Source organism: Corvus moneduloides, chromosome 19, assembly GCF_009650955.1.
Source record: "Corvus moneduloides isolate bCorMon1 chromosome 19, bCorMon1.pri, whole genome shotgun sequence".
NCBI classification, from domain to species: domain Eukaryota; kingdom Metazoa; phylum Chordata; class Aves; order Passeriformes; family Corvidae; genus Corvus; species Corvus moneduloides.
The window spans coordinates 3,633,646-3,647,202 of NC_045494.1; the positions used below are offsets into that span (position 1 = coordinate 3,633,646).

The window sequence follows — 13,557 nt, forward strand, 5'->3', positions numbered from 1 at the left end:
CGCGCGTCGCGCCAGCTCTCGCGAGAGCCCGGCCTGGCCAAGATGGCGGCGCTGTGCGAGAGCTTCACGCTGCGCGGGCCTGGCCCCGGCGGCGGCGGCCCCGGGTTGTGCCTGGAGCCGGGCCCGGGCCGCGACCTCGTGCTGCTCACCGAGCGCGGCCGGGCCGCCACGCTCTTCAAGGTACCGTCCGCGCGTCCTCGGGGGCGGCACCGCCGCCCCGGGTAGCCCCGGCCTAGGTGGGGGTTCTCCCGGGCAGGGCCGGGGCCGCGGTGCCTCCCGTATTCCCTTTCACCCTGCCTGTCCGGACCAGACTTCGCTGTCTGTCCCCGGGCCCCGCTGTCTGTCCCCGGGCGCCCCCACCTGCAGCCGCCATCCCCTGTGGGAGGCGGGGCGGGGAACGGCCCCGGCCCAGGAGCGGTTCCAGCCCGGCCCGGCCATACTCTGCCCCCTGCGCTCCCCGCTGCCCCCGCTCCCTCTGCCCGGGAACATGGGGCGGCTCGGGCGCTTGTCCGAGTAGTTTTCCTTTTGCTGATGTTCTCTGTCCATTCCCCGTCCCAAAAAACACTTCCGTCGCGAAGCCACAGGTACGTGTTACCTGCAGTTCCAGGTTCTGGGCTGTCAGCTCAGTGTCAGGTGCTGTCCTGCTGGCTGCAGCACGGAAGATTTTGGTTTGCAGCACCTGAAACGAAAAGTGTGTTCTGGTCTCTGTTATTCAGTAGACCATAATAAGAAACTTTAAGGCAAATATTTGAGTTTGTCTTTAGCTGACTATCACATCCATGCGGTTGGGGATTGTAGTGACAGGACAAGCAGGGATGGGCTTAAACTGAAAGAGAGTAGGTTTCGATTGGATATTGGGAAGAAATTCTTCCCTGTGAGGGTGGAGAGGCCCTAGCACAGGTTCCCAGAGAAGCTGTGGCTGCCCCATCCCTGGAAGTGTCCAAGGCCAGATTGGATGGGGCTTGGAGCAACCTGGGATAGTGGAAGGTGTCCCTGCCCATGGCAGGGGGTGGGACTTGGTGATCTAAAGTCCCTTCCAACTCAGACCATTCCATGATCTTAGTGGGTTGATGATGCAACCTCCTTTGGGTTCCTTATTCCCGGTGCCAAGACCATATGTGAGAACATAACTGTGTTATAAATATGCCCAGTGTACTCTGGAGTGAGGAGAGGGGGTTGAGTGCCCTCAGAGCAGTTGGGTGTGAATCACACAGAACAGGAGTTCAGACAGCAAAATCCCCTGCTCTTGGTTTCAGTAACTCACCTTGAAATAGAAAGAAAAAAAGCACAAGTCTGTGTATGATTGTATTAGTCACTAAAAGCAAATTACACTAGCAATTAAAATTAGTATCTGCCCTTCAAAAAAGTGGTGCCTTGTATCTGTGCTTCATGGCATAAGCCCTTCAGACTGTTACAGGTCAAAGTTATTTCTTACATGAAAAGAAATCTAATTAATGTAGAGTTCTTTCCTGTTGTTCTGAAACTGTTGGTGTTAAAGGTGGAAACAGGAATGCTCAAGAGGAATTTTTGAGTATAGCGGTTTCCATATTTTAATATTCTAATTCAGATCCGATGTGGCTGCCTTGCATTTCCTTTTTGTCATGAGAGAAGTCCCCAAAGTGATCTTTCATATGTTGTATTTTAATTGCAGTGTCTTTGTTCTGACTCTGTAGATTTCGGATCAGAAGCCCCTGGGCTGTTGGTCAGTTAAACACGGGCAGATTCTCACCTGTCCTGTTGTGTGCAACTTTGAAACCCATGAGTACATCGCAGTTCATGACGACAAGGTGAGAGCCTTCATCCTTCTTTAGAGGAAAAAAGGATGTCGTGGGTTTTCTTGAGGGAATGTAAGTAGGGACAAAATCAGCAGTGTGACATTTCTGGTTGAACATGTGGGGGACCCTCAGCATGTTGGTGGCATGAGCATCTTCAGTCTGTTGGTCCTTTAAACACAGGAGATTCTCAGTGCCTCATGCACACACTCCCTAAGGATAAGTTATTTTTCCTGTTGCAACCTGGGTGACATTTACAACTGCATGGTCATGGTACTGGAGTGGTTACAGTAGTTCAGACCCCATCCTTGTTCTTCTGCTCTTGTTTCACAGTTAAAAGTTTCTGTGTGTATGTGTAGCATTTGCTTAGATCATGCTGGGTCTTTGGCTTTTCATTGTTGTTGATGAAATACCACTCCTAGCCTTGCATTGCTTGTGGAAATCAGGCCAACTCTATCTCACTGTCTCCATCACTCTGATCTACTTTCATTTACAGTTCTGCTGTGCCTTTTTCCTTACTCTTTCCTGTCCTTTCCAATTCAGGATTTCTGAGCTTGGTTTCAGTTCCTGCTGTCTCTGCCCCTCCTGGGCCAGTTCCCACTCAAGTCACTGTGAATACTCCCTGTGTGTTTCCCTCCTGTTGCAATTGCTGGTGTTTTGAGTGCTGACAAGTCTGTGTGTTACTGTTTTACCTAAAAATGATGCTTGTCTTAAAGGTTTTAAGAATATGGAAGAATGAAGACATTAACTTGGACAAAGCCTTTAAAGCAACAGTAAGTCTCCTTCATGTGTTCTCTTCTATGTGTTTTGGATCCCCGTGGAGGGAAGAAATGCTCTAATTTTCATAGTGTTGGCCATATTACATTTTAGCTTAACTTATGCTTCATGATGTTCTGGAGTATTGCAAGGAATCCACTTGCATTGACTTTATTATCAGAATATTTGTCTTAAAATGATTGGACTTTCTTTAAAGATGATGAATTGTGTTCAATTACAGATCTTTGTGTTCTGCTGCTTGATGTGTTAAACAACACTTTGTGTGTTGCTGTAGAGCGGTTGTGTGACCTCCTGACCCTGTTATGGTTTTTATGATGTGATTCAGGAATATGATGCTCATCAGGACATTTTCCTGGCTTTTTTTTTTTTTTTTGGGGTAGTGATTTGCATTATTTGTGGCATTTCAACAAATCAGCAGCTACTAGATCTATATTATTAAGGATCTTAAAGGTACATCATTCTTCTGTTAAATTTTATTGGAAAAAGTTATAATAATGAATAAAGCACTCACTTTTCAGGGTAATGTAGCAGAGAACAGAGATTTGTTTTTGTTCTTGCAGCTCTCAGCAGATGTGTACAGGATCCATTCCCTGCCCAATGGGGGGCCAGTGGTGCTGTTCAGGGGAGGTGGGGTTCGGACGCTGGATGTGCTTTTGGAAGCCCCACAACAGGAGATTGAAAACATTATCTCAGATGAAGTCATCAGGTAAGTGATGCCACTTTGTGATGATTCAGAGGAATTAACTGCGATCATGAAAGCTTTTCCCTTTTTTGAGGAGATGGGGGGAAATCAAAGACCAAGATCTTGGGGTTGGGTGTTTTGTTCCAACACATTGTTTTTAAAATGTTAGAATTACTTTTACAGATTTCCTAAAAATTGAAAGGTGCCTAAGGAATAGTGATACGACTTTTTGTATAAGCCTAGAGTTTGAAAGATGTTCATCCAGCTTTCTGGTTTTAGGTGGAGTGGAGCTTTTATGGAAGGCCAACAACCTGTCTTAATTTTCACTACTGAGAAAGTGAGTTAAATACTTTTTATTTTAAAAATCATACCAGGAGACCTGAATGGCTTTTTTCAAAATCCATCACCTGATTTATTTGATTTTAAGAGCTTTTAGTGGAATCATTATCCTGATTTAATCAATACAGCAGTTAAATGGAAGTTGTGTTGCTTTCAGGGCTGAGAAACAGGGCTCTTAGAACTGCAGAGGACAATTAATAAGATGAAATACAGTAGACATTGTGTGACTCTTCATTGCTCATTGAGAAGAACTGTTGAATAGGGTGTATGTTTTTAAAAAAGGAATTATGCGTAAATCTGTCTTCATGCAAATGCTTCTTCCTGTGAGTCCATTTGTTGCATCAAATAAGAATATTCTTTACTTGTAGAGTCTGTGGATTCTCTGAATTAGGCTGATGCCCTATAGAAAACACAATTTCCTAATTTTGCACAACATCCAAAGTTAAGCAGTACTAATATCTGAATTTCTGTTATATTTTCTTTGTGTAAATTAAAGGAAAGCTTTATTTTCTTTTTTTGTTTTAGGGTGGGGATTTTTTTGTCTATGTACAGAAACCTAAGCTGAGTAGTCTACACAAATACAAGCTTGAACAACAGGAAGCATCCAAGCCACTGTGTTTCACAGCACATATAACAAACCAAACTGTCACACTTCTGTGTTTGTGTAAGTTATATTTTCTAATGGGATGGGATAATGAAGGAAAGAATTGTATGGAAGGACATAAAATGTTGATATTTCTGAATTGCTGTTTAATATTTTTAGTTTTTTAAACTTCTTAAAACAGCTACAAGTAGTAATTAAACCTTCCTGATACTTTAATGGCTGCAAAGGTGAACTGTTCCTACCTGTGATCACTTGTACCCTGCAGCTCTCACTATACCCTTATTGCTATACCTTTATTTTGCTGCTTTGGATCATAGTGAGTGCTTTAAATATCCTGTATTAATTCTTCTTTCTGCATTCACTGGATTTTGTCTTTTTAGATGTTCTTTTGCTATATCATATCAAACAGGTTTTTTTTCCCACAAAAACCAATTGTAAAAGAGTGATTTTTTTTTTTTTTTTTTTTTTTTACAGATTCCAATGACTCTGTGTACCAGGTTCTGATACCTCTGCAGCAAGATACTGAGGAAGAAGAAATTTTGTCCAAGTCACTACTACTAAACTTTTCAGTCCCAGGAACTGTTCTGAAAGGAACATCTTTAGTTGTCCTGGACAAAGACCACATTGCAGTGTTGGGCAGTCTGGCTGTACCTGGGAAAGAACCCAGAGGTAACTTGAAAAATCATATAAAGATGTTGTAAGGTCTAAAATTTCCTTGGGCAAAGCACTAGGCAGGAAAATTGTGCTGTCCCTCTTGTCCCAGCTTCTGGTTTAAAGCTCTTCGTTGGAAAACCAACTCATCTTTAAATTGAGATGTAACCTGAGTGATGTAATTCCTGATGCTAAATACTGGCCGAGCTATTTTGAAACAGTTATTTCTGTTTCCCGCAGCGTTTGTAACTGAAAGTAGTAAAGGCAAATGTAGCATTTATGTTACTTTTGGGATCATAACCTCTATCTCTTACTTCCCTTAGAGTGCCTGAGCATATGGAATACAAAATTTCAGACGTTGCAAACCTCAAAGGAACTGCCCCTGGGGACCAACGGCCAGGTAAAGCTCATGGGTTTGGGGTCCTTGAGCTTTATGCATTTGACAGCAGGGAAGGGAGTGTTGGGCTGCAGAGCTCTGCTGCTGCTGGAGGAGCAGTGAATGCAACATCTGAAGCAAAATTAATACTGACCAGTTGATGAGCAATTTCTGTCAGAATATTCATTGGGAGAATTGTGGCCTGTGGGGATTTCTCTGATAATTTAGTACTTTGTCACATCTCATGGTCTTGATTATTTGGTGTGAATAAAATCACTGAACACAAAACCCAACAGTGTCTCTTCTGTTCAGGCAATTTGCAGTTGAAAGCCTAAATGATTCTATGATCTCCCGAACAGCATTTCAAGCTATTCAGGAGTCAAATAGGTAAAATAGCACCTAAGGAATAAATGCACTGGTGAACCAGAACAGCTGACTGCTTTTGTCTTAAAATTGCACAAGAGGAAACTTGAAAAGGGACTTAATGCCTTGGAGGAACTGCTGTACTTAAGGACATCCCTGGAAAAATACTGAACAGAACACTTCTAATTTCTGTATTTAAAATCAGCAGTTAGTGAAGGTCTGCTAACAAATGTTAAACCTACCGAAAATAATTTTAAATAATCTGATCACTGACTTCTAATTGAACTTTGTAGGAAGGAGTTACACATCAGTGCAGGAACTCACTTCTCTGCTCATCTTATTAATGACACATTTTAATATTTTGCAGTTGTGGTGTTATGAGGAAAATTTTTTTTTAATTCATGGGAAAGTGTTGACTGTAATTATGTACAAGTGTGAAACATCATCCTTGGCAGCTGCTGTGGGAAAGCTCAAGGACAGTCAAAACCCTGGTAAGAATTTTTTTTTTAATTACGGTGAAAAGAGCTTGTGAAAGGAAGACATCTGAAATCGTATAAAAGTTATTTTAACACAGTCCTATAAAATGAATTGAATCTCAACAGCTTGAAGCAAATCACACTGTACTGTGTTCCTGGCTGTTAAATTTACTGGTGCTGGGAACAACAAAACACACAGACATCTGAATTTATTGTGGCTTCATTTAACCTGGATTGTCATTCAGCTACTGGAATTACTGAAAACACTGGAATGCTGATGATGAATACTGAAAACAAAGTGAAGTGCTGTTTCCTAAAAAGTGTTTTCAAAGAGTTTGTGATTAGATAGGGCAATGTCAAACCTTAGTTTGTCAACTTCAGTTTAAAATTCTACTGTCATAGTGGTTTAATCAAACATTGTATTGGTAAAATGTTGCAAGTAATGCTCAGGATAAATTGTGTAATAATTTACTTCTCTTGCTCCCAGAGGCAAAATGGAGAAACAGTATAAAGAAAGGTCATAAAATTACCTGCTGTTGAAATAAAACTGGCAGCTTTCTTGGCATAAAATCACTTGGATTATAGTTTAGAAAGTATCTATTAGCATGAGAAGTTGGTGCAATATTCATGCTTCAATAAATGTGCTGTAAGTGTTACCTTCATATAGTTTCATTTGTATGTTCACAGATGTGTCCTCATTTGTGAACTGGAATACCCTGGAAGATGAAGAGCTGGTGGTTTCCTTTCAGTCCCAGGAGTCTGTAGCTCTGAAAGCAGAGTCCAAAATGAATGTAAGTTAGAATTAGGGTCGTGTGAGGTTGTTGTTTGTCTTGTCTCTTCCCCATGCTGCTACTTTTAGGTGTTGCAGCAGAAAGAAATTTCACTTTATCTGTTACTGATTGTTTCTAACACTGTTTCTGGAATTGCAGTTAGTAATCATAGTCCAGAGAGCAAGTTGACATGTGAAGTACCCAGTTATCTTGCTTGAAGTCCTTAAATATTTCGGAGCTGAATAACAACTCTGTGTTTTTCTTGACCACAGTTAAGATCAAGAAGGAGCACTGTTGCTAAAATACAACCAGAGGCCTTATCAGTTGGGCAGCTCTTACTAAATCTCAAAGTAAGTAACCCAAATATCCTCAAGTAGTGTTTAGACACTCTCAGAATAGTATAGGTGTCTCTTAAGCTATTATCTCTTTCCATGTTCTCTTGCACATACCAGGTTGACCAAGCTGCCTTGAACAGGTGAGTTGAAGGATATTGTTGTGTAAGAACGGAATTTGGGCATGATGAAACTAAGTTTTGTCACAGGAACGTGTTTTGAGAGCTGTACAATACAGGGCTTATAACATCTGAGTTCTGGAAACTTGCACAAATTTGTTCATTGTTAATGATAGTGTCTTACAGTAAATAACAGAGGATATTTCATCTGAACTTTGCTTGTTTAGGTTCTTATTTATGGCTTTAATTTTGTTGAAGGCATTTCAGCTGTAAGAAGTTGGAGGAATTGTCAGGAATTCCACTGCAAATACAGTAATAAGCTCTTTAGTTCCTTTCTAGAGCTTGCTGTAAGTGTTATAATAGGTCATACAGGAAGGGAAACTATCTGCAGTTCACTTGTGGCTGGACACTTTGGTATTGTTACTGAAGTAACAGGTGATTAATCCATGAGCAGTTACTGAGAGCAGGTACTGCTTACCTGAGTTCAGAATGAGGAATAACCTCATTTAGCTCTTTCATGCTTGAGAGAAACTATGCTATCAAAACACAGAGTGGCGAGGGATTTTTGTAACTTGAATTCCAAAGTAGGTCTGCTTCTACTTGGTCTAATTAATGCCAGGGCAGTTGTCAAACCTGTGCCTTGTATTTCTGAGTTGCACAGTATTTTTGTCTTTTCCAGGATGCTTCTACTTATGTGTTGGAAACTGAATTAAGACAACTGATGTCAAAAGCACCAACCCCAGATCTGCAAGCCGCCATTGGCTGTGTGGTCACTGCCCTTACAGACAGATGTAAAAGAAATCCAAAGTACTACCCTCAAAATTTCCTGCTGGAGATTGTTGAAACCCGGGACTTGTCCTACAGGTAGTGACTCTGCATTTTTTAGTGTAAGGAGTAGTCTTTAAAATCAATTTAAAAAAATAGAAATGAAGTTCTTTATAAGTTTCTCTTGAATTATCACAATTTAATACCAAAGGTGCTTATTTTCTGATGAAGCTGGTGTTTTACGTAAAAATCCATCTGGGGAGGAAGATAAGTACTATTACCTTAGTTGTCAGTGTAGTTCTCAGTGGGTGTGGACTGTGCAACCTATTAATTTCATATTTTTATAGTTTATGTCCAGATTTAATGGCTGTTGCTTTGGAGAAAAAAGATATGCATCTCTTACAAATCTGCCTAGAACGGTTTCCAGATATTCCTGAAGAAATTACTTATGCTTGCCTGAAAACATTTTTAAGGTAACTTGAAATGAGTATTTTTTTCTTCACCAAATTTTAGTCTATGTTTTTGCTTTTATAATAAGCTTCAAAGAGTTTATTATGTGTGTTGATGGCATTGCTGATTTTAAAGCTAATAATTCAAGGCATTAAATTTTCTTCCACAGCATTAGTGAAGCCCATCTTCAAAATATAGATGTGAATCTAGATTCTGTGATCTGTTACATTGATGTTGAATCCGACGATAAAGAAGTTAAGACTGAAATTGTAGAAAATGGTTTCAGTGCGGAGATGGACCAGGACATGTATGATACCAAAATCCCAAAGGAAGCCCAATCCAGGAGTGATGGTGAATCCTGCCCTGTTGGGCTTCAGAAGGCAGCATTATTGTATCCTCTGCATGGTGAAGGGAAGCCAGAGCATTGCATGTGCTGTGGATGTTTATATTTGGTATTGCCAAAAGGCACATCTTCTGTTATTGCTGAAAGTTTCTGAGCTCTCATAAGAGCAGTTCCTACTCAGTAGAAAAACTGTTTAGAATATAAATAGAAACGTTTAGCTTTTAGAATGTATCTACACCAATTTAAACTTAGTTTTATTACACTTTTGCAATAATCTTTCTCTACTTAAGAGAAAATGGTATCAGTGATTTGGATATTTGCCTGTTAAAACACATCAGGCAGTTACACCCTTGCAGTGGATAGAACTGTTCAAGTTAACTGTATTGTGATGGTTCTGTTGCTGTAGATATTTCATGATAGAAATAAGATTCAAATAGGACCTCTGTCAAAAACCTGGAGAAATATTCTATTTAGAATTCACTCTGGTTTGTACAAACTGGTATTTTCCTCCAGTGTTATTCCCTTAATAGCACTGCACAGAAATGCTGTTCTCCATTCAGCTTACACTGAAACGTTTCTTTTGCCTCACCTGAAAAACCTTCCAGCTCAAGAAGCTATTGTAAGTATTTTAACATTAAAAGGTTTTAAAACCCTTATTATTTTGTGGTGAGGGAAAGGGAAGAGAGTTTTTCAGTGGTATGTGAGAAATTCACCATTCTTTCAGGAGTCTGAATAACAAACTAATGCATGGAAATGAAATTAGGATGCCTAATAAGATTTAATATTAAGGAATATGGTGTTTTTCCACGTACTTAAGGAAATCTTCCTAATTTTTGTAGTCCTTGCTTATTTTGGAACATGTAAGTAAGAAACCCTCTTTATGACCCAGTCTGACTGGAAAATGCTCATATTCTGTTAGCAAGTTACCTTTGCGCGATTTAGATGCTTTTTAGGAAAGGAAAAAGACACGGTAATTTAGTCAGTTCTATCAGAAACAGGAGTTCAGAAATTATGAGAAACAAACTCTGTTTAATCCCAAATGTAATACAAATCTAGATCCCCCTCAGTTTAGGAAAAAACCCCACCAAACTCCCCCATTTCTCAAAAGCTGAAATACAACTTCAAGAATTGTGTGTACCTGAGCATATGTGTGATTTTCCAGTGATTTCAAAAAAAACCCACACATCAGAGCAAAGCTGATTTCAGCTCTGACATGTCTCTTGGAACAGTGGTTACCCCTGAATGTAATTTACACTGAATATTGCTGAGAATTTTCAAACATCCAGCTATGGGTGATGTAAGAGAAGCATAAAACTTGTTTTTAATATGTAATATACAGGCATCTATGTTGCTTTCAAAAACAAAAAATCCCTCTGTCTATTAAATGCTTGTCCTTTACAAATGTTCTGACTTTTCTACTTCCAGCTATTTCTCAGGTATTTATATTACCTGTATGTGAAATGCAGTGAAAAAGTTAACACCACTCTTCCTGGAATACGCTCCCCCACGATAAATCAGGTGAGCAGCTCATTCTAAGAACTGTACTTCCTTCCCTTTCTGTGGTGTGTAACTTGGTGAGTAGTTGGGAATATCTGAAATCGGTTGATGCCTACATTCATTCTACTAAGTATTGTCTGTTAATGTAACCTCTGTGAAGTCAGATGTAACACTTTAATAATCAAAACCCAAATATACCTTAAAATATGCTTTAAAATGTGAACCCATGTATTTTGCATTAGAAGTTAATGTTTCAGAGTTCAGCTTTTAGAGCCAAATGTGTGTCATTTCCAGACTGGGAAGTGTAAGTGTACTTTTCTTGTTTGTCTTCAGATCATGGATTGGATGTGCCTGTTACTTGATGCTCACTTCACTGTCATGGTGATGCTGCCAGAAGCAAAGGAGTTGCTTTCAAACCTGCATAAGTTTGTGAGAGCCCAAGTAAGTTGCATCTTCTGGGATAATTATTTCATTTTCAGTTGGATTTGGAATATGGATGTTGAGAAAGGGGGGAGACAGACAACAACAAATTATTCAGTGAAACAAATAATGTGAGTCCTCCTCTGTATGCTCCTTCCTGAGCATGAATTGCAGTTGCCTCTGTCTCATTTGGCTTTCAAAAGCTGCTTTGTTTGTTTGGTTTAAATATCTTAAACTGTGCAGAACCACAGATAGTTCCACAGTATGATGATGTATTAAAAGAATTAAAATGTATTTTACTATAAATGTCTCTGTTTCTTCTTTTCAGGTACGGTTTTACTCAGAACTCAACAAGATTGAAGGAAGTTTGCGGGAGTTACAAAGACTGAACCACCTGAGAGAATCTCAGACCTATTCTATTGAAGTGCTGGAAATTATTTGAATTTGAAATTCGTTATTAACACATTTCTTTTTTATTGATTCCTTTTATGACAAGGATGTATTAGCACTCCATATTGGGGCTGTCGAAAGTTGTTTTCTACATAGGAGGAGCCTGGTTACTCGGTAGTTACATGGGAGTTGTAAGTTTGAAACTTGTGTATTAAAAGCTCTCTTTTTGATTGATGAGAAGCTGGATGCTTGCTTATATTTTCATGTAGAATTCTGATATGTGATCATGAGAACATCCTAAAATACCACACGATTCTTGGCTAAGCACAAGATGGTTATGGCAGAAATGCTGGGGGCATAACTTGCCCATCTTGGGCTGTGTAACTTGGAAAGAGCTGCACACACAGTTAAAAGGCTCAAGACACTTTGGAAGTTGACATATTTTAGTTTTATTTATACACTGTCAGTACCAAATGTATATAAAACTAAAATTCTAAAAACAAAACCCCGCTGCAGTGGCAGCTAAAGATTCATACAGAGGGTGACGACTTGGCACTGGTAGTAGTTGCTTTCAGTATTTTGAACAAGAAAACTGGAATTTAAAATAAGAATATTCTTACCTACATCAGTTTGTTTTCTCTAAGTACTTTTTCAACTATTGAACACTTCAGCTTAGTTAATGTCATCTATACTGCTTGAATTCTAGCATTTCAAAGTATATCTTAGATTGGTTTTGACTCCCTTTGAAATACAAAGTGATGAACTAAAGTTTTATGTAAACAACATTTGTTGAAGATTTTACAGGTATCTGTTGAATTATTATTCTGATGAGGCATTCACTTACAGCTGACTTGTTACAAGATACTTGTGGGACTGTATTCATGTAAATGAAAGCTCATCTGGAGTAGGGGGAAATGGACAGAAGCATAATGCTGGATTTCTTGGAGTCAAGTATAAGATGGATTGTTGGGGACAAGATAATCAGTACATTTTCAGAACAGCAAATACAATGTTATTTTTACTTATTTTTACTAATGATGTGATTGAATATTAGTAGAATTCAGCATATTGGTATACTGGTATACTTTGGTTTTCATCACACTAAATAAAATGGCAATTGGAAACATATTGAATTACCTCAGCAAAAAAGTCATGTAAGCCCTTTGTTCCTACAACTGACTTCCAGTCTGCAGCTGAGCTCCAGTGGAACGTTACTCAGCAACACCTTTGGTATCTTAGAAAAAATGTATGTGGAACTGATTTGAGAGCTGAACACCTAAATGCAATTCCTAACACAAGTTATGAAATAGTTTGGAGTGAAGGACTGGACACAAGCATCTCAGTAATTTAAGCAAGAGCATATGCTCACTTGTTTTGAATGCCATCCAGCTGTAGGTTAAGTTCTTTCCCTTATTCTTGGAGAAGGGAACCTACCCAGACAACCGCTTGGAACAATTGGGCTCTTCATCTTCTCCAAAGTGCCTTGTGAAAGGAGTCTTTTTTTCCATCTGTCCTGAGGATGGAGGCAGGGTAGGGCCTCCACCCAAAAATTCCTCCTCCTGCTGTATTCAATTCAGTTATAAATATGCTCATTTAGCTCTACCACCAGACTCCAAATCGGAACTCCAAGTTCCAAATCAATATGTTCTACTCTGAGTGGAAGGGGCAGGCTTTGGCATTGGGTTGATTTCTCTGTACTGAGGTGTGTGTTGGAAAGGACTAATTTATGTCCTGTCCCTGAGAGGTAACGTACCTCTCTATGGACCCATTTCTCCATCTAAATAATTTTCATTTTAGAAGTCCTGTTCAGTAAGCACTTCCACATCACCAACTGATACGGGATGGGATTAAGAGACAAGATATTCTGGTTCACAGTTCAAAAGCACATGATTCTCAGCACCTTTGATCTACCACAAATACGCAAATTCCTCAGTATTTCAGAGGTGTTAATGCTCTCACGATGCTACAGGCTGTGTCATTGGTGCAGTAGGTGTGCTAGGTACCTTTGCTACATGGTCAGTGTATAGATGACAGAATGCACAGGTGTTTTTCCCAAGATACCAGAAGAAGATAATGGAATAACCTCCCTCAAAATGTGTGTCTGTGTATTCGTGTATTTAAAGAGTTACCACAATCCTTTGCAACCTTGTAAGAGGTAGCGAAAATCAGCCTGACATAAGGTAACTTTGAAAGGTTCAGAATACAAATTGAGTAGAAAGGCATATATAGGGTTGGGCAGTGTTGGCTGCTGCTGTGTGTATCATCCTAAACACACCAGGGCTCTGAGCCTGTGCAGCTGCAACACTGAATATAAAAGAGCTGCAGATAAAAAGCTGGATATACGAGTGCAAATTGGGCTAAACCCTACTGCCATTGTTGTGTGCTTGATGCTGTGGCAGGTTTGTGGGTTTAATGAGGTGCTCGGCCTGAG

At 39.8% G+C, this 13,557-nt stretch overlaps 1 protein-coding gene across 1 annotated transcript; it reads left to right on the plus strand.

Annotated features, from left to right (window-relative positions):
* The first annotated feature begins 27 nt into the window (after window positions 1–27).
* Window positions 28–12,254, plus strand: NOL11 (nucleolar protein 11). The gene is made up of 18 exons (XM_032128883.1): window positions 28–180; window positions 1,674–1,787; window positions 2,489–2,545; window positions 3,110–3,255; window positions 3,511–3,568; window positions 4,096–4,234; window positions 4,649–4,843; window positions 5,149–5,225; window positions 5,932–6,055; window positions 6,728–6,831; window positions 7,083–7,160; window positions 7,941–8,125; window positions 8,374–8,499; window positions 8,646–8,867; window positions 9,360–9,438; window positions 10,245–10,337; window positions 10,650–10,757; window positions 11,065–12,254. Exons 1-18 carry the CDS (start codon window positions 43–45, stop codon window positions 11,176–11,178), a joined length of 2,157 nt encoding a protein of 718 aa, XP_031984774.1. The 5' UTR covers window positions 28–42; the 3' UTR covers window positions 11,179–12,254.
* Window positions 12,255–13,557: the final 1,303 nt, after the last annotated feature.